Below are 21865 nucleotides of genomic sequence, written 5' to 3' on the forward strand. Positions count from 1 at the left end.
TACCCTCTTGAGTCTGAATTAAATATTACTTGTACAACATTTTTTTTTCCGACTTTTAAATGGTAGGTAATTTTTCTATCTTAGACCCTATTGCTTGCCGCAAAGCACATGAAATCGGTAATTTTGGCGAAAGTGGTAAACGGCTACCGTGGTGACTTTTTCAGGGTGGGGGTAGTTGTCGGGTTTTGCCGAAGAGTCGACCAATCGGTTCACCGGCGCCGCGCCGCTGCTGAACGACCGCAGCCGCTACCGGCGAACCTATCACACGCAGCCAGTCAGTCAACGTTCTGTCGGCAAACAATGCGGTCCGCTCGCGCCATGCTGTCTCTGGACCCGTCTGGTCACGCTGTTCCCGTGGACGACATGACGTCCGTCACGGCCATCGCCGGCCGCTCACCGGTTGGACGCCGAATGTTGGCGTTATTCCTGCTGGTGGCCGTGTTCCATTCCGGTAAGTCTGTTTTTAATCCACGAATATCCGCCAAAACCCCCCTATACAAGATTAATTGACATCTACCCCTCCGGGGAGGGGTGAGAATCGTGTAAAAATATATTATGTACTTAGGCGTTTATTTTATTTTTCGAATAACAAAATTTTATTTTTGAGGGCATTTATTTTGACTATAATGTCGGTATATTTATCCGAAAGCTAATACAAAAAATTCTCAATAAAAATTGTCGGTTTTACAAAAAAAAAAACCATTGAAAAACGTCGAGTTAGTAGAATTTGAATGATAAGAACTAAATAGTAGAAAATTGAAACACATTAGCTTAATCTTATATTCTTTTAATTTCATCGAATACCTAGTTCAGTGACTTGTGTACAATTATTTGACATTAAACACATAAATGTATCTTGTAAAAAATCCCACCCAGGAGATTTAAATAAAATATAATTAAAGAAAAAACTTTTCCCTATTTTTTTTTTAAACATAAGGACAAATTCAGACAATACATACCAATATTATTTTCAAACAAATTTTTCAGGATTTTTTAGAAAATATTAATATTTCATTGGATTTTTTGTAAAATTTAAAAAACGAAAAAATATTTTCTATACGTATTCGCGAAATTCAGTAAGATCAATATTAATTTTTACTCAAATTGTTTTTGTTGCGGTAATTTTAAGAGGTCGAGTACTTGGAAATTTATTTAATTAGGCAAAATATTTCTATGTTTTCACGGTTGGTCAGGTTTAGTCCGTCGGCTGATTAAACGTTACAATTGCATGGGCGAAACCGGGTGAACATAATCGTTTTTCTTCTAATTGATTATCGCCGGTCGTTATCAAAGAAAATTGTTTCCAATTGTGTTAACCGAGGATGACGCACAATACATACCATTGTGACGACAATCCACGCGATCCGGATCGTATACAACATATAAGTATAACAAAAATATATGAATGGCAATTTTTGTTACTTGTTTAAACATGTGTGTTTTTGGCTGACTTGACCGATCCTGTCTTGTTCCAGAGCTAGCAATAATTTACCCGTGGGCGTCGAGTGAACGTTAAAAATGTCTATCAAACCAGTCATTTTCAAACGTTTATTAGTCTGTCACAAAATTCTTTATGCACATAATTGATAATCATAGAAAAGATTTCGATTATACTAAAAATGTGTTCTTCACCGGCAAAACTAACATGAATAATTGACTAAAAAGAATTTAAAAAAAACACCTAATGGTTGCGAGGAACGGATTGAGAGAGCGTTTTCTTATCGCGATCACATTTTATATATTATATATAATATATATAATCTGCTCTATACCAGGAAGCTCTGATCTTTCCCGTCATGTGAGTGGATATTTGGTACCGGATACCTTATTGTGCTCGTATATAATAATGATATAATGTTAAATACAAAAGTAAAATACACGGTTTATAAGCCCGGCGCCACTACAACAAATACGTTGTTCTGAGTATTGACTGTATAGCACGAAAACCGAATCACACAAATATTATACATATATGTTATATTTTTTTATTAAAGAAAAATCAGTGTCTTTACGTTTATTGCAAATAGAAGAAACACTACACCGTATATTTTTGTCTATCTCTCTCGATTTTTTTTTCCCGATTAAAGCAAAAAGAATTTCGATTTGTAGAAAAAGAATATAAAACCGAGAAATATTTTGCTTACCTGAGCGTATTCCAAGGAATTGCGATGTCCAGGTCGCTTCCGGGAACGAGACCAATAGCTACATTACATTAAAGTTATACATTTTTGTTTCTAAAAAACAATTCGTTGTAACTTTAATTCGTACATATAATACACCAACATACATTAAATAAACGACAGCAGAGTGGGGACGGTTTATATGCTTGCATAGGGGTCAATGATAATATTGATTAGAGATTTTGATGAGAAAATTGTATATTTGTTGTAGTTCCACCAACGATCTATTTTCAGTAATATTTCCAGGCACAAAACATTTTAAGAATGGACTTTTTTCCAGGTTAAGGTTTTTATTATTATGCTTGGTCCGACAACTCATGATATATTTTATAAACCGCCGAACCGATGTCTTTATGTAGCAAGAAAGCTATAGAACAGGAATAAAAGTCATGATTAAGTACCTTATTGAAGCAAGAATTTAAGAAGTTTACCCCTTCCCCTTCAAAATCGAGAAAAAAAACCAAAACATTTACATAGTTTTTAAACTTTAAGTCACACCACGCTTAAATTTTTTTTAAAATGTCGAATTAGCTCCAATTTTGTATAAAACATTTTTAACCTTTGTATAGAACTATCGACATACGATGACGAACCAAAAAATTGATTAAAAACCATAGTCTATATCCCTTTGAACAAATACAATTTTCTCACAAATCTGTGATCAATATTTTCATTCAAAACTACAAACAAAGGAACAAATTCACACTAGTAGCATATTAGTAGTATCGGCAACAAATTGTTACAGACAGAAGATGATCCACCCTAATCGTATTTCATTATTGTCTTTACCACACATTATTGCATGATAGCGCACTTAGACTGTTCCGTACTTTATTATTAGCGTCATATTCTAACCAGGAGGTTTTATTTAACTGTGGTTTTAATTTGTTACACAAGCAGCTACAATAGTGTGCAACATTGTTATCGTCAAAGGTTCATACTTATCTCTCTCTAGTTTCTCACTTGAACCTTTTAGATACCTTTGAGGGATACTGTCCGGTGTTACTATACTAGTGGACCACAGTCGGAAAACATAATTTATTGTCATCTTTGGACGGTGAATGCGTTTTGATAAATCTACAACAGCCTACGGGGTACATGATATTGTGTACCTTGTAGGGTAGATATTCACACATTCGTTATTATTATTTTATAATGGCGATAACGTTGTATTCAACCCGCTGACAATAATATTATTATGTAATGTAAACGATACAAACGTGCTATCCGCGGTATAATAATAATTACGGATACACAAAAAGAATAATATTAAATTATTACCCTAGAAGGCGGTTTGTTGGAAGTTCAAAAAAATACCAACAATTTCGTCGTTATAGCAGCAGCTGCTGTTGATTTACAATTGTATTGTTATTACACTGAATAGACTTAACGTATAGTATGTAATGGTATTTGTTTGCACGTTATGTTCAGTCAGTGTTCAACCAAAATCAGAGGCACCGAAATCCAAAAATCACAAATCACGTTTGATTTGAAAATGTTTTTTAAATCGATTTTAGATTTATATTTTTTAATAAATCCCAAGACACCCAACACCCATGTCCCACACCATTCTATTTTATGTTTGAAATTTGTCAGTATACTCGTAAATTACATGACTAAATAAAAATAAATAGATAAATCAAATAAATAAATATAAATTATGAGTTCGGTGCCTTTGATCCGCTTAAGATTAGCCCACACTGTGTAATGTGTCACCTGATCACTTTTATACATATAATGTATATTGTTCTAACTAAATGATTACCTTACTGTGTAACTTACTGACTCTTCCTAATGCCACATATTCATAATTATTATTCGTTCATGTTCGCCCTCGATAGACATTTTTTTTTTTTTTAGTACAATCTTTATACATAATTTATATTATATCTACTATCATTTGTATTAAAATTTCCTCTTATAGTAATAACCTCATAAAAAAAAAAGCCTAAAGCTTTTTAGGTATAGATTTTTTTGGTATCGACCTAACCTAACCAAGTATAATCAGACAAGCTATAATATTAGTCAACCCGTTTAGCGTGGCTCTAAACATGGGTGTGTTTAGCCTGACCTCAGTCACTTAAGACTCAAACCTTATATGACCCATGGAGTAAGAAAACGCGTTTTTTTGTGAATAAAAACATAATATTAATACTGTGTTTTAAGTTTCTATTTAACGATTGTCGTTCGGTTCTGATTTAGTCTGGTGCAATAATAACATAATAAGAATAGCAATAAAAAAATGTATATATATATATATATATATATATATGTAGGTACAACGCCAACACTTGACCTGGGTTTTATTATTTGTATAATTTTCACAAACATTTTATGTTGGGAACCGTTTCAAACCTCGTAGGATAATATAATACATGTTATGTATAAAATTTGGACGATAAAAAAATAATTGTAACATTGTATACATTGCATGTATAATATTAAAATCTTAAATATATTTTCCTAATATTTGTGTTTTTTTGAAGTCAACAATAATAACTAAGCATTGCACTATTGTCATTTGTTTTTCCAAATGTGTAAACATTAAATTATATTAAAAAATAGTTAAAACGTCCACGCATTATCTGTACAAACGTACTATTTATAATATATTTAATTGTGGTGACAAAACAAAGAGTTAACAATAAATTGTGATAGGAACCAAAATAATGTTTACAAAAAATATATATATATATAATTATCCGTTTGAGTTTGGTTATTAGTTTTAATAATGTTTGAAAAAAAAAACAAATATGTTAGCTAGTATAATGTTAGAAGTCATAGACTAATTTGAATGTTATCATATCTTATATCTGCATATCGACATAATATTAATTGCAGTATAATAACTATGGCCGCAGAGGAATTCTAGAGAGTGAGAGAGACAGAAAACAATCAATTTTATCCAAAGCAAACAAAATAATTTTATCATATTATATAGTAATTTTTGACGAAATTAATTACATACCTCGTCTGCAATAATATTGAAACGTTTCTATATATTGTACTACTTTATTAAGCATATATATTTACAATATTAACCGGTATTTAATAAGAACGTATAGGCTTATTTAATAGATACACCGAATACACGTATGGTATTAATGCTAATAACAGTTGTTCGAAGTAGTTTGTGTTGTGCATATAAAAATTAAAAAAACAAATAAAAAATAGCCGCTGCGGTAATATTATATTATTATGTTTTTTATAGTCGCCATTTTGTGTGTGTGTGTATACCAGTATTAAATAGGTATTATACTGTAAATTTGAATATAGTATAAATAAGAAACGTATTGCTTCGAAAAATTAACGACTACACGTTATCACCCGAAGCGAATGAACCATTTTGGTTCGCAATAAAACTTACGTACTATAGTAATATAGGATAACATTGATAATCTTGGTATATGTGTTTGCACCTAATCGTAAAATATAATGAACCGTAATCTCCCCACGGACATGGACTACATTGAAGCCGGACAATTATTTTATTTTTTTAATTTATTTTAATTAAACGTTTCCTTAAGCGCTTAATACAAGACACTCAAAGAAGTGACTATACATATAATGTTATCAACACCGTTAGCGGATGTCCGTTAGTCTTGACAGCATTACACCGCACACGTTATTAAGTACAAAAAATAAATTCATTTTTTTAAGCACTTATTTTCATTAAACTTTACAGCCGGTCGCCATGGAGAAACTAACAAATAAATGGCTACAACGTTTAAGGCTTACAGTTAGAGCAAAAGTCTAATGGGCCTTAATTTATGGTACTCTCTTAGAAAAATTGCAACTTTGTAGTTTTTCTTTGTTCTTTTCTGTCTGACAATATTCAAAATTGTATCTTCTTTATTTTTTCCAGGGCTCTATCAGCTTTTAAAACCTAAACGGTAACGTTCATAATTAATTACCCTTACAATAAAGGATAATTTATTGAACATTTTGACTGGTCGATAACCAGTGTTAGGTAATTATATTTATGTTACTAATGTCTACATTCTAAGAAGGGTGAATGAGTGCGGTATATTAATGTGTTCAGATAAAAACAACACTCTACCCTTACACCCTTACACTTTTTATCCGAACATTGTTATCGACCAGTCAAAAAAAAAAATTATTTAAATATATACGTTTTCATTTAAATTTAAAAGTCGATAGAGCTCTGGAAATTACTAAGAATGGTAAATATTTAGTGACTTTAAAATGTTATAAAATAACATAAACATAAATGTTTGAAAACCTGAAAAATTGCAAGGATTTTAAGGTAAAATGAGTATCTTTGATTTCTTCTTATTGGTCTTACAGTTAATTATCTGTTTTATTTTGTATACACCAATTCTATTGAGATGCTGACCGAATTATTTGATCAGTATCTCAATAGATGCTCCGCATCGAAGCTAAGAACCGTTATTTTCTATTTAAGTCGATAAAAACAATTACATGACGAGATCATTATTTTTAACTAATGAAATTTTAACAACGTGCCTATGATAACAGTAAAATATGGCGCTTTCAGGCCTGTAAAAAAAAATGCATACCATTATTTTTTTAAAAGCGATCATTCGAATAAATTTGAAATAAATTTTATGGTTGGTTAGATTAGATTAGGGTTTAAAATGGTATTTTTCGAAAACTTAATTGTTCCGTATTTTATTTAAAAGGCGATTTTTTTATAATTGCGCGTCAGACATATATTATTTAATTATCAAATTTCACAATAGTAATAACTCCTGTATCTGCTAACTGTTGGTCTTTAAATACATTTTTATCATAATTGTGATTTTTTATGTTTTTTTAATGTTTTAATAGATTTATATTTGTATAATACTCAATGAATACGCGAGTTAATCAAATAATATTTTTGTTAGGTACATAACATGTTTGTGTAATTATTTATTGTATTATAGTATTTATATTTAAACTATTTGACAGCGATAGACGATAGTTGATACATAATACTATATTGGAGACACTAAACTTGTTATAATATATTCATTTCATTGTGAGTAGACGTATTAAAACCTTGTTATTACAAATAGTTGGAGAACTATGATATATTTGTTTTATTTTTTAGCCGATAGTACGAAAAAGTGCGGGTTAGGTTTAAAACTGCTTAACACTTTATACATAAATAAACCAGTTGATAATTAAGAAATACCACCTCGTATTGTAAAAAAACCGGATTATAATGTTTTAATAAATAAAATGTATAGCGATGATGCGTTCCTGAACCGTTAGAATGCTTTAATTATTTTTAACATGGATATGTTTTTTCCATTTCATTTTGCTTTGAAAAGCGGACGAATTAATTAAACACGTTGCGCGGGCGTTGACGGCTTTAATTATAACTTTTCCATAAATTATAAGAACCCGGTAAGGTTACTCAATCTTTTATGTAGGTATAGCGGTTCGTATAAACATCAACAAATTCTTACATACATCGCCATTACTCGGTCTTCTAACGATAATAATTATTATTTTAATTTTAAACGCTAGATACTCGAAAGGTACTTATATACGTATAAATAGACATATATTATACATATACCTAATATAGAGTATTATTATCATTCAGCGTTTGAATAGCAATAGAGTATAATAGTAAATAGCTATACTGTTGTAATTATTTTTATAAGTATTCACCGTAGGTTATGTGTGTAAAATTGTACATCGATATGGTAACAATTTTAACTTAACCACGTCACTAAAATTGTGATTAAACTTTGATAATAAAATTATTACATGTTCATTTTATCGCCGTACCAATAAATTATTCATTATGGTTTTTAGTACGAATGAATTAAAACAATGCAAATCGTTACCTCGTCCGGCGTTTGACCATTTTATTATGCCATCAAAAGGTGGTCGGTGACCGGAGTCAATGGCATTTCTTGTGTATAATATGTATATCGAACCGTTATAACATGTTATGGGTGTAGCTAAAGTCTGTACAATGACAATAAAATATTGCGTTTGTCCCGGAATGTTAGACACGGATATTTTGTACCGATGAATTATTATTATTATTATTAAGTGTTTCTCTTGTGTTCGAGAGTGTGTATCCGTGTACCGGTGTTCAGGTTCTTTTCGATGGCCAGAAATATTTCTGCGAAAACATCCCTGCCGTGGCTGCTCCCAAAATGCCACCGGAATTTCTACACACACTACAGTCCTGCATACACTGTAGACTTAAATAGTTATGCGCATGCACGAACAACACTAGTACTCGAGCACGTATTACACAATTTATTTTTCTGGTATCACAGAAAGTCGAAAGAATAACAGCTTAAAGTAATAATATTATTATAATATTGAAAAGGGTTCCGAAAAGAGAGGTCCGGTTGACCAGCGTTGGTGTTGTTGTGATTCTGCACTCGACCATCTGTTAAAATTACTATTTCACTAATAGCGATCGACCGCAGAACGTTGTGAGAATAGTGTTACATAATCGTCACCGTTTAATATATTCTTAAAATTTGATCATTGACTGCGTGCCGGACAACCCGTCAATGTCTCTGGTAATGTTAAATAATAATAATCAAAAATGTTGTATAGGATTTATGGACTTTAACTTTTAAACATTTTTAAATCGCAATGAAAAACCCTTTCAATCCCATGGACATTTAACGATACACATTTAGTTAAGATATATTACTTAATTAATATAAAATAATATTTTGTGTAAAAGGGCTGTCGTTGTACCCGAATTCACCCGAACCTGTAACGCCCATAAAACCCCTATTTTTAAACCCTAAAACCTTATAAAGTAGTTATTAGGTAACTATTACCCTGAACAATGAACAAATACTTAAATGTCATATATTTATTTCCTAATGTTGATTGCGGTTTGTAATTAGTAAGCGTTATGAGTAGGTATTAAGTATACCAATTACTTTTCCTTTTAATTCGACGTATGAATACTTTCAACAACCATAACCATTTACCCGATTACGAAATTTGGGTGCAAAGACCCAAATCGATTAACAAATTGTGATTGTTTTGCTTCTGTGAATGCCTGTAATGGTAGTTCTGGCTCTTATTTCTGTCTCGAGTTTCCTCACTAAGTCGGAATTTCGGGTTTGATTTTCAGCATTAAGTCAACTTTACTAAAATGACTTTTAACAGCGATCGGTCACACGAAGATCATACTAAAAAATTTGTCTCAAGTAATAGTTGACAACGGGTATTGTGATTGGACCACCGGGCCATATGGCAAATTACCATTTTCACACTGACCGGGTTTTGGTCAATCCAACAGGAATGGATTATCCCTGGGCTCAAGACCTTGGCGTATAATTTGTGTTAGCACATCCTTGAACGGTTCGATTCGGCCACGAGGCGCTGCGACATATTATACTATAGGCCTCTATATAACTTCTCGCGTTATACCTATTTATGGAAACTGGGGAGGTGACGGCCGTCGTCGACACGAGTAAACGCGGTGGGTAGTATTTTTGAATGAGAAAAAAAATGTTGGTTTCGTATGAGTGAGTGCGAGTTGTAGCGGTCGCTGCGACAGAAGGATGAATAGAGAAATATCCGCATTACAATAAACGACAATACTAATAAAAGCGACAACTGTATAATTTCGCGGTGTTATGGGGGGGTGCAGCAGTGCTCGCAGGAATTTCGGTGTAGGTACGTGTGACAAGCACACCAAAGGCCGGTCGTTCTTTTTTTTTTCTGCTCTCTCGTTCTCATTTTATGTATGACCGCTAGACGGCTCGTCCGTAGTACATAGTGTATATATAATACAGGTACCTTTTAATATGGTTATTTTATTATTATTATTATTATTGTATATACACCTGAGGTCGTGGCAAAGACATGAATGAGAATGACGGTCGGCAGCCCGGCATGAATGGAGAGAGGCTGAGGTGTTTTTCCACACCGGTGCCGGCAGTGGTTCTCAGGACGCGATCGGAGAGAAAAAAAAACAAACACGCCGTCCAACAGATCATTTGTTGAAAACCGCTCCCGAAAAACTTACTGCACCTTCCCCCCATTTGGGCTGCTTGGGTGCGGGGCAAGTGTCTAAAACTGCTCGATTTTTTCGAACCTCCGACTCGGTCGAATTCAGCACGCTGGTTTGTGGAAAATTGCACGGTACCTATTCCGGATGATGACATGTGCAAAATCACACACATTTTATATATATATATATATACACCTACACGTTATTGTCATTGCGATTCGATGTTAAAAAGCCAGTCATAGGTTTATATTGGATTTGGGTTGTGCAATAAAAAAAAAAAAGGGTATGACATCTATACCGCCGAACGGATGGCGCACGTTGTGTACAATCATTTTACATAATATGTGTACCTATTAATGTTATTATTATTTTTTTTTTTTTAATAGCCTTTATTCGATAAAGATTAATATCTTTATTATGTATTAATATAAAGACCCGCCCATATTAGGCGGCGCGTGCACTATCCGATAGATCAATGTTAATTGATCGAGTATATTATAGTAAATTTCAGACTTGATTCTTGAAAGATGAGTTATTTCATCAAATTGAACACGCTCGACTACTGTAATAGTAATAACAATAGTACTATTATCAATGCGTTGATCCCGGTGTAAGGTGTTTGGGAGGAGGGCGGAAGCTGTTCATTCATTGAGGACCAATGTTCTAACACAACAGCAGCGACGGTGGCAACGGGCAGGTATTCTGTTTGTAAGGAAAGGTATGCGACCACCGACTAGACGGTCATCGTCTGGTGGGGCTATCCCGGCCCACCTCTCCGCAGTCATTATACAATAATTGTATAATGTATTTTTATTTTATTTTTAATATCAAAAAAATAATACTAATATTAATATACACGGTTTTGGGCCTTTGCCGGATCTACGAATCGGTTCCGTTATTCGAGCGAGGCGTTTTAATTCGTTTCCGGTCTGGTTCTATACACACCGGTATACAGAACTCTAAAGTTACAACTAATACTACTATATACCCACTATGACTGCTTCTGCTGCTGCTACTAGACATAATTATACATGGTGCCGGGTCTCGTTCATAAATCACACCGGTGCTGCTTCGTACAAAACGACAGTCGACCGAGTTCGTGTCCGATAATTAAACAATTTCCCCGTGTATTATGTTATTGTACAATATAATATGTTACCTACTGCCCTGGCACCGCCGCCGTTGGATGATTGACGATCCGGGACAACAGCGGAACTGCTTGTACGTTCAAAAGAATAATAATATTAAAAAAAAAAAAAGAATAATAATGTAAAAACGATTAAACCGGCTCGCGATCGACTAGGGACACAATTGATACGAAATAATACAACACGGCGATAGTAATATAATACATTGCCCCGACGGGTGTGTTGGGGTGCGTACAAGAAGTTAATTGATTTTTAATCATAGCCAAAGATTTGACCCACGCGCGATTAACGACGATGACTTGGCTTGGGCGCGACTGGACTATGAAAATAAACACCCACAACAGACGTTTAGTCGTATAAAAAACACTTCCAGTAGATTCCACTTTTAAATTTTAGAAACTGAATGTATTACCCCGTTTGCAAAAAAATGGAAAATTTAACCTTGCCACCACGCTCTTGGCCGTGTTAATCCCAAATGCATAGCATGTATGTATACGACGGCGGCAATTTAATATTACAGTAATAGCTGCCACGGTTGTATTGCTCTGGAGAGCGGTTCTTGAATACCAATGTGGCGGTTTGTCAGTATGTACGTTTCTAGATCATGCATTCCTTGTTGGCATTTTAAGATTTAACCGTGACATAATACGGATGAGTTGTACAGAGATTCGAATATCCGATAATAGTTCGTTCAACAAGCGCGCTATACCCTTTTCACTTTTGATTCACCTCAAACCCACGTCATGACAGCCTCTTGCACTTTTGCTTTTTACAGCTACTAACACATAATTAATTGTGAGTATATTAACTTCTAGTTGACACTCGTTATAATCCAACTCATATTATTATACTATCATTGATATATTAGTATTTCATCTCGGAGGCAGACCCATTAGCCACAGGAAAGAATAGTAAAGTGAACCCCTAAAGTCCAAAATAGCATATAGCATTTAGCTCCATAGTCGTCCCCATGACTAGCGAATCTAACCGGGTGTCCGCTTGCCAATGGAATAGGTATTTGATAAATATTCGTTCAATCGTGCAAACCTAATTTCAACAACGACATTTATGGAGGTGAATATTACTCATAGGAAAGGATTCATATACAGTGGTTATTAGGCGCACCATCTAAACGGTTTAGTTCTTGTCGAGCACCGTCGTCTTGTTTGTAAACGAAGTTTTTTGGAAGCTGACCATTAATCGGATTTTCAATCGAATTCAACCAAATCGCATTACGGTTGGTTGCTGTTGGTAATGGTTGTTGTGTGGTCTCTGACGAGTCGCACGGTACACGGCTAATGCATAAAAATCGTCGTGCCGGACACTCATTTCACTGTCGGTACACGGTGAAGCTACTTAACACCTTTGTACGGGTACGGTTTTAACGTTAACCCGGTTATCTTTGCTCAGGCAACCAGTCGCGTCATTATAATCCCCTTTGCTCACTTTTAATCGGTTCCCTCAATATAGTGCTCGTGTATTGGATGACAAATCGATGGGCTCCGCGGGCACCGATAAGATCGACCAGCACCTCGTATTGGGTATTAATACCCCATTTTTTTTCTAATGTATTTATATAGGTACATAAATTATAAAATTGAAACGTTACGACACGCATACCGAATGCTCGTGTCTGCGTGAGTGTGCTGCTGCCCTTTTAGAGGATCGGTTTCCGATCCACCAGACGAGATTAACGAAACGCATATCTGTCCGTACATACGGGCTACGGTTTGGTCTCGTTGTTACTTTTATTATCATTATTTTATTCGATCCGAGCCTATTCCGGTCGCCTTGTGGAATACATTACGCGCGTGTATAAGGTACGTACCTATCGACAGATATTATAATGTTATTAGGAGAAGACGGACATCAGCCACAGCAGCAACAAGATAACATGCGGACGCGACGGGTAAATGTGGCGGTCGACCTTGTGTCATCTCGTGCGGTGTCTGTGCCTGTGGTTTAAGCATCCTAAACAATGGTCACCCACACACACTAACACAGGTGTGCATCCAATTGACATGACAAATCTGTATTATATAATAGTGAAAAAATGTGTTAGTTTCGGATTTTGCTATTGGCTATTTTTCGCACATCCGTTCATAGGTCATACCGTGTATATCATGTGTATCAATGCACGGTGTCCAATGTGCCTATAAATAAAATGTCGACTCGCTGTCGAATATATGTTTTCCGCTTTACTCTCAAATCTATTCCAGTCACGCCGTGAAAACATTTCAAACCCAAATGGCTTATGGCTGAGCTCTGAGTATAGTCTTCGTATCTGCCCCATCAAATACAAAAACGGTTTACTTACATAAAAATTGTGACCACACTTTTGTCCAAATTAAGTTCACTCTATCATAATGTCTTAGTAAATAAAACATTTTGTTTTTTTTTAAATGTATTTATTGTAATTACAGAGGATTTGTTATGTTCTTTCTCCGTCGTGGTGAACGATGCATACGTTGAAAAAGTTGCTTTTGTTGGAACCAAGTTTAGACTCCTCCGTTTTACCAAGAAAGAATTATGATTTTTAGAAACTTTGTTTAAGAGCTTGAACACATTTTTAAAAAAATGTTTCTTAGCTTTTATAAAAAAAAAATATGGCTTAAAAATTAAGCACACAATATGTTTAATTAAAGTTATTCGGTGTTCGGCTGTGGGTTAAAATGTTTTCGATTACAGTTCTTACTTCTGGAACCGCAGTGACAATTGTTATAAGGACAATCACCCCTTGGTTTTCTTTGTATAATATGTCAACCATTAAAAGAAAAGGGTCGAATTACACATTTGGTGGTCCCCACAAATGTAAAAATAGCGATCGGCCCATTGAATTTTAATGATCCGTTAAATTTAAATTTGTTTTTTCGGGCAAACCGACATGTTGGTAATGTGTTGAAACACCATGCCTAATTAAGAAATTAAATAATTTAAAAAAAAACCTTAACCATGAAAACAAATGTTTACTTTAGGAGTATTTCGGTAGCAGTGTTATTATCAGCGCACCACTACAGATTGAACAATGTATAACCACAAGTGTTGCTCAGGTTTTTTTTCTCTCTAAGTTATTACCATGTCTTATAATATGTATTTTAAGCTAAAGGCCAATTATTCAGCTATAGGTACACTTACGTTCGGTGACCCTGGTGTCACTGACAATAGCGCTATTGATGTGTACTTCGACTGACACGACTGAATATTGTAAACATGGCAAAAAAGGGTCATCCATCAAACTTCTATAATCTATAATATAGTAGAAACCTACTTGGCGGTAAGAAAAACATGATAATATATGCACATCGCCAGGCTTAAAGCCGTTAATAACGGATCGCATGATTTATAACATGTATACTTGGATCTTATTTAATTATACATGTGAATCGATTCGGCTTATGTCTAATAATATCGAATCACGACGGATCAGCGGACTTGGCTATATATCTTGTTTATCGACCTGTGTAATATTATGTATAATATATAAACCGTTGACGCAAATGTGATGTTTTTTACATTTTTTTTTTTTATATAAAAATCTTGTTGTGTTCGTTAATAACCTCTATACGAGCTTCATCCATCATCATAATATTTGCATTTCAGAGTATCGATCTATATGTTATTATCTATCTAGTTGTTTTTTTTTTCTAATCCACCAAACACCGATCCGATGATTTTGTTGACGACCGTGAATACTCGAGGGGATTACCCCATTATCCCCGCATAGATCTACAGCTCGTCTGATGTATCTATTTATTCTGTCCTACGAATACCACAGTGAGACTTATAATATTATACGGTGAAATATAAATATTCTATATTAATTCAGCCGCTAATTGGTGGACGGGTTTTTACGGCGTGGTTGACTGGCGTTGTGTTACCATTAACGCGCCACCGATGAATATAATATTATCTATGTGGTTTTAAGTAGGTAAATACGGACCCGAACGTTTTTTATCGGTGTACCATCGAAGGCTTGTCGTGTAGCCCTTAAGTGGTCTCGATAAATAGCATTAATGTTGTTCCTTGGGAATCGGCGTGGGCATTGCAGACCGTACTGTTGCGTATAGTCGGTCAATAATATTTTAACGACAGTATAATACGCATAGGTAAGATGTAGGTATAAAATATTTTATATTGTATTATTATTATTATTATGTTTGTGTACACTGCACAACAGAACAATTTCGGTTCGAGGGTAACGATCGCTTATGCATCAGCTATACAATATATAAAGTGTACACAGACACGTCTTGACGGTTTAATTATTTATGTGATATTTAAAAAAAACCACAAGAAAACAACAACGACTTTTTTTTTTTTTTATATCGATTTGATTTCTATCGAATCCGTAAAATATGTGATTTCAAATGGAAAATAAATAAATCAAGACGTCAGACAACGGTTGGTAAAACGCTCTTCGCCATAATATTACATGTGTATATAATACCTAACATTATAATTTATACGGTAGACACTAGTAGTGTATTACACATTGCCGAATTTACCGTGAGTCTAAGATCTTTCCCACGAAAAAGTGTCTTCTTTCACAGTTGGCAATTTTCTGTCTTCATTTATTAATTACACCCTATACTTCATTCATTGACTTGAGAAGCAGTGTGGAAAAGTGGCCTAAAAGGCGCTAGCCCTCTTCCCAAGACTGTATGGCTATTTTACTTTATCATATTTATACTAATAAGTAAATAACGATAAAAATACAAAGTTAAGACGTTTGTCAATTTTTTGGGAAGCGGCATAAACACCCTACAAAATTTCTTCAAGCCTCCCAAAAAAGTATATAAACGTAAATTGTGCTGTTTAATATTATTTTTTCAAACCGAATATAATTTACAATGTATGATTTATATAAGAAAAAGTTTACATAGGTACATCAATATTAAACATATTGTAAGCTATTCGTTATAATATACAATCGTCAATCGATAATATTTTTTTGAACACCTTATTTCCAAAATCCTGCGTAGCGCCGCTGACCAAACGTATAGTGTATTTAATTGGTTTGATGTGGATCAAGCTTAACATTTTTTTAAATATAACAACACTTACTACTAAATATAACACTATTTACGTTGTTTCTAACATCCTAACAAGTCATTTGGCCGACACAGAATACCGCGTGGAATCCGTGACGATTTCTATAAGTTACCGGCAACGGCAATTGAACTGATAATAATTAATAATTCGGTGTACGTCGGTATACGCACCCCTTAGTGTGGTATAGAATTCCAATTTATTTTTTATTATTGGTTTTGCGTTTGCTACGAAAACACCGCGTAGGCGTGTACGATCGGCACAATGCATTGTGTATATAAGTAGTATTATTATAGACAATGTGCAATGTGTTTTTTAAATGGCAAACCGAACAACAACAAAAAAAAGAAGCGGCACAATTAAATGATACCGAAGAAATACGGAAAAGGACTAACGTTTCCCTCGGGTAAAATCCGAATTAGAGTTTTTATCATTTTGAATTATTTTACCGTATCGATTTGATGTACCGAAAAAATATATAATATCAAAATCCTTAAAATCTGTATTGTTATTATTGTTGTTGTTTACCTCCGGTACTCGCAGTAAGTATATAGACATACCGTGTACACACAATACTATTATTGTCCTTCCAAATGTGTATCAGGTACCTAATAATATGGTATTTTCAGGTACACTACAACAGTGGACAGGTTGTCTACTCGTGTGTATGTGTACTGTGTACTATGTAGTGTGTGTGTGTGTGTGTGATAGTCGTTCGTTGTTCCGCTCAGTAGCAAGGTTAGAGGACGTGGATCCGAAAAAATCTCTTTTGTATCCGCCGGCTTAGGTTAGGTTCGTGCGACCGATGGAGTGTGAAACCTTTTGGTGGATGCACGCCGGCGTTTCCTATGTCGATAAAAATAATAACGCAGGTACTGTGTGTGTATGTAATGTATTTTATAACCGAAATGAAAGAAACGGACTAGTCTCTTTAGTCTAAAAATACCTTCTATAGGTTTTATAGCGTTTGTGTGTGTGTATGAGTGAATACAACCGCGACCCGGCACGGTGTAATTATTCGATTAATGAGAACAAAAACATATAAATAATTGTTTCCCGTCGCAGGCGCTAATACGCCAACCGAGTACGGGCGACTTGGATTATTTAAAAAAATAAAAAATTTTGTTTTGCCGGTATCTCGTACAGGGAAGATTTACAGTGATATGTAGTTTTAATGATAATAATTATGTTGTCCGCCGCGTTCTCGTTAAGCGTGTATCGTGTAATTGTTACCTCAAATGTAATTATTTACTAATTGCTCGAGCGAGACCGTCTCCTCGGCTGTCTTCGTTTCACATGCGCCTCTTCTGGTCTTGCGTTGCTGTTGTTATTACATAAAAATTAAAACTACTCTTACTATTATCGTAATTAGCGTTAATCCGTTAACGACAGCTCTTGAAGAATGTAATTTTTTTGGTCATTTTAAGTACGTTATTATTTACACGGTGCACAAGACGCGCCCATTCGCCCACGACTCAAGATTTTGAGAACAGAATGATAGTAATAACAATTATGATATTATTTATGGCAATATTGTTATGGGCAGAAGTGGATGTATAAACTTCAAAGTGGAAAATAAATAAATAAGTATTCAGTTGCAAATGATCAGGTACGGTACGGGTTGAAGCTTCGGGTGATCCGGATCATCCCCTTTTCAATTACCTTTGCAAGTTTTAGTTGAGAAATTTGTTTGTTGGATATTCTCTTGGACCCTTAAGAAAATTTTGAAATTTTGATTTTTGTTTTGTTAGTTGCTTACAATTTTAAAGGTGATTTCAAACACGAATAGGCCTGCTAGAAATAACTAAGGGCAAATTCGGATCTGTAACTCAGAGCAAAAGTGTATCAAGTCAACAATTTCAATTTCCCAGTTTTTTGGTTAACCTAGATTTAAATTTTGCGCTCTATTCACTGAAATGATCAGTGAATAGAGCGATTATTAATAATAGAGCGATAATTCAGATACATCTCATTTCAAAGTTCCAACCAACTTACATAACAAACGAAAAAAGTATTTTCTATGGGTTTAAAAAAAAAAAAAAACTAAAAATATTCTCAATAGGTCTCATCTGAGGAGTTCATTTTTTGGCACCAAAATTAATCGACGGTGAGCTGGTTCGAGCCGTCGAAGCTCCTGCGGCTCTCTCTCCTGCGTCTTTGGTCGATACCGTTTTAATAGGGATTTCGATCAGGGCTATTTAGTCGGGACGGTCACAGGTAAACGCAACGCCGTGGTCTATACATATAATAAATATTATATAGTGCAATAATTATTATGTGTTACCTACAACAGCCCACGGGCACTTGTCGCGGTAGGTACGTGCCGATTTTCTCGATATTTTCGGGTTTTGGTTAGAAGATTGCGTGCACCGCAAGCAATCTGTTCACGTGCACATAATCGGATCCGGTAGGTGGTTTTTACGGAGCAATTTTAATTGCCAGCGCCGACAAAGCAAGAAAAATGTTCACAGACTCCAAAACCGATTCTTTATAGCGTTTACCTGTAGCCGGTGCGCAATAAGCCGGGGCTATTAAGCGTACCTACCTGTCTAGTTTTTGTTTACCGATGGTTTTTTTGGTTTTTGAATTTGAATAATCCCATCAGCGCACTACCCGTTCCGCCGTCCGTGCAAATAATATAATAGTCTGTCGCTCAAAATCCGTTTGACCTTCCGCCATTGTTTCAACGCGGTAATCCTTGATACAGCAGCTACATATTACTGTATACACCATGCATGTGTAGCCTGAAATGTGTGGTCTTTGACCGGCAGCACGACACAGCTGTGTCAAAGGTAACCTGTTCATAGTTTTTGAACGGGCGGTTGGTAGGGAAACTATGATGAGAAAATTGGTCGCCGTTCTTGTACGTATAGCACCGCTTATCTGTTTATTTTAAAATCAATAGTGTAAGGCAAGTTTGACTGGAAACAGCCAAAATAGTCATAAATTCTAAAATTGTTGAGCCAGAAATCAATCGTATAAACTGTGTAAATTGCAGACGTCTAAGTTCAATAGATCGCTAAAATCTCAATCGCCCATTTACCACCAAATCTAATTAGAAATTAATTTATTATCGAGTCTGAATAAGTAATAACTAATGCCAAAAAATTGGTGTATTTTGCATTTTTTAGGGGCAAGAATCGGTATATCAAAATATAATTCATAATTTTGTGTTTTATTTTAGTATTTTCTGGTTTTTTTTTTTAGTTAATATCGTATGTATTAAGTATTTATCCAACATTTTCAAACATCTCACACAAATGTTTAAATATTTCATGACATATAACTGTAAGTAACTATATTTTTTTTTCCAGACATTGTGTTTCAGCTTTTATGATTACATTTATATAGCTAAACTTCTTTACTGGTTAGTTTGACCCAATATTTGACATGGCCATATCATGAAAACGTTCGCTAGCTGGGTTTCTCTTGGTAATTATCTATTCTTGTTAAACTTTGTTAAAAAGGTCGTCGTTTCTCACGCACGAAAATCGACCCAGGAAACTTTTGCATAAAACATCAGCTGCATAAACATTTTTTCTTTTCTTTCCCGTTTTATGATTATAAATGACTCCAACGAGGTTATAGTGTCACGTCCCATAAACGGTCGAGACAAATCAATACGGATCGATTGTATTATTAATATTGGATTATACTGGTTCACAAACAATATAGTTTGTGAACCTATAGGCGGAAAGCGTTATACGGATGGGATTCACCGGTGAAAATTGCAATATTTGTGACATTCTAAGTACACGGTAATCCATACTCTGCACCGTATCGAACCCTCCATATACGAATCATTTTTGCATATACCTAGTTTACTATCCGGTTTCGATGAATGAATATTCTACAATATCATTGTATCAGCGCAACCCGAGAGTTCGGGTCATCCGGAAACGTTCTTCCGGTTTCACGGATACGCGTCCGAAACGCATTATGTATATTATAATAATACCTATACGCACAAGTACATGTGTTATATTATTATTATAAAGGTACACGCACTCGTTAGCGGTTAAACACTGCAGTATAATATAATCAAAAAATCCAAAGGGTCCAACGCTTTTTTTTTTTTGAAACCGAACGGAGAAATGTATGGTATACATTTGTTTGTAAGAAAACACAGGGGTGACACTGGGCTGGGACATAGTCAAATTCGATGTTGCCCCATCTGTTACTACTTACTTATATATTAAATTGGAAATTAACTAAATGCAATAGAACAATTTAACTATTTAGAGGAGCTAACAGCAACTTTTACGATATTAATATATGCTTCAGCTAGTTAAAATAATTAACAAATCATTTAATTTCTTATAGGTAATTATTTTAAACCTCAAATATTTGGTTCAACAAATGATATATTTAACAAATTTTGATCGGATGCTAGTTAATTTGTTTTAAATAGGTTTCTTATAACTATTCGCTCAATGAGTTGAACATAATCTGTTTTTTACGATTTTAGAAATCTGCAGCAATTAATTAATTCTAAGCGTTTTAGTTTGAGATTTATTTAGATATTCTCGTTACTACTGTATAGCTAGAGTTTTTTTTATATCTTGCATGTTTTCATATTTTTAAGTCCTATAAAACTAAATCTCACGGCAAAGTAATGTTATAACACAAATAATTCACATATTATGACATATTTTTTCCAGTCCCGTTCAAATATGTATTTTGCACACCCATAGAGGAAGTCACAGACTTGTTTTACCGAGCACCTACTTATATTATAGTCTACCTGAAATGTGCGAACACATTTTGTCGGGCTTAGCGGGTAAACGCCAGCGGAAACGGCCGTCGGTATATAAACGTATGCGAGACCGTGTCACGTGCTCTCTGCCCTGTCCGCGTTTTCCCACGGCCAACTCGATGCATTCTAATGTAAAACAACGTGTACACAATACTCACAAAATTCCCCTCTCGACACAAATGCAAATCTCACGGTGTCTTACAGATTTTACAGCTCTTGTTTATTTTGGTTTTTTTTTGGCTCTCTCGGGAGACCACAAGACACTGCGGTGATCGTCTCGATAGCAACGAGAAACAAAGACTAAGGAAGAGCCGGTCGAGCAATGTACATCTATCTCATCCGATATAATGATGTTATAACAATGTAAATAATTAATTGATTACTGAAAATTCGCATCATTTGTTCGCAGTAATTGGGCGTCGCTCATGAAGCCTCAGTTAATAAACTCGGTGTAAATTATCGTGTCACGTTAAGCTAGACAAAATTTCAACTACTTAGAATGGTCCAATTTAAATTCTTTGGTCACTCTACTAGGGTATGTAAGAAACAGATTTTTGATTTTTTTCTTTCTTTTTTTATATCAAAAAATTGGGTTTTATTATTGAAAAAATGAAATTTATTTTAATTACAAGAAACTGAAATATTTAAATGAAAATCGGCTTCCTACATAACACAGTAAAGTAGCCAAAGAACTCGAATCTCTTGACAGATTTGAAATTGGACTATATTAAGTAGTCAAAATTTTGCTTAGCAT

The 21865-nt window shown here is 34.6% G+C and overlaps 1 protein-coding gene across 1 annotated transcript in view; it reads left to right on the forward strand.

Annotated features, from left to right (window-relative positions):
* Nucleotides 1–284: 284 nt before the first annotated feature.
* LOC126836931 (mucin-12-like) overlaps nt 285–21865 on the forward strand; it is a 47688-nt gene continuing 26107 nt past the window's right edge. Inside the window, exon 1 of the mRNA XM_050570651.1 lies at nt 285–451. Within this exon, the coding sequence (XP_050426608.1) occupies nt 301–451 (151 nt within the window). The 5' untranslated portion in view covers nt 285–300. The remainder of the gene's footprint in view (nt 452–21865) is intronic.

The sequence above is a fragment of the Adelges cooleyi genome, unplaced genomic scaffold, assembly GCF_023614345.1.
Source record: "Adelges cooleyi isolate 19-005CV unplaced genomic scaffold, UGA_ACOO_1.1 ACOO_flye_CR_arks_rails_tigmint_CR_PRNA_247, whole genome shotgun sequence".
Lineage (NCBI taxonomy): Eukaryota > Metazoa > Arthropoda > Insecta > Hemiptera > Adelgidae > Adelges > Adelges cooleyi.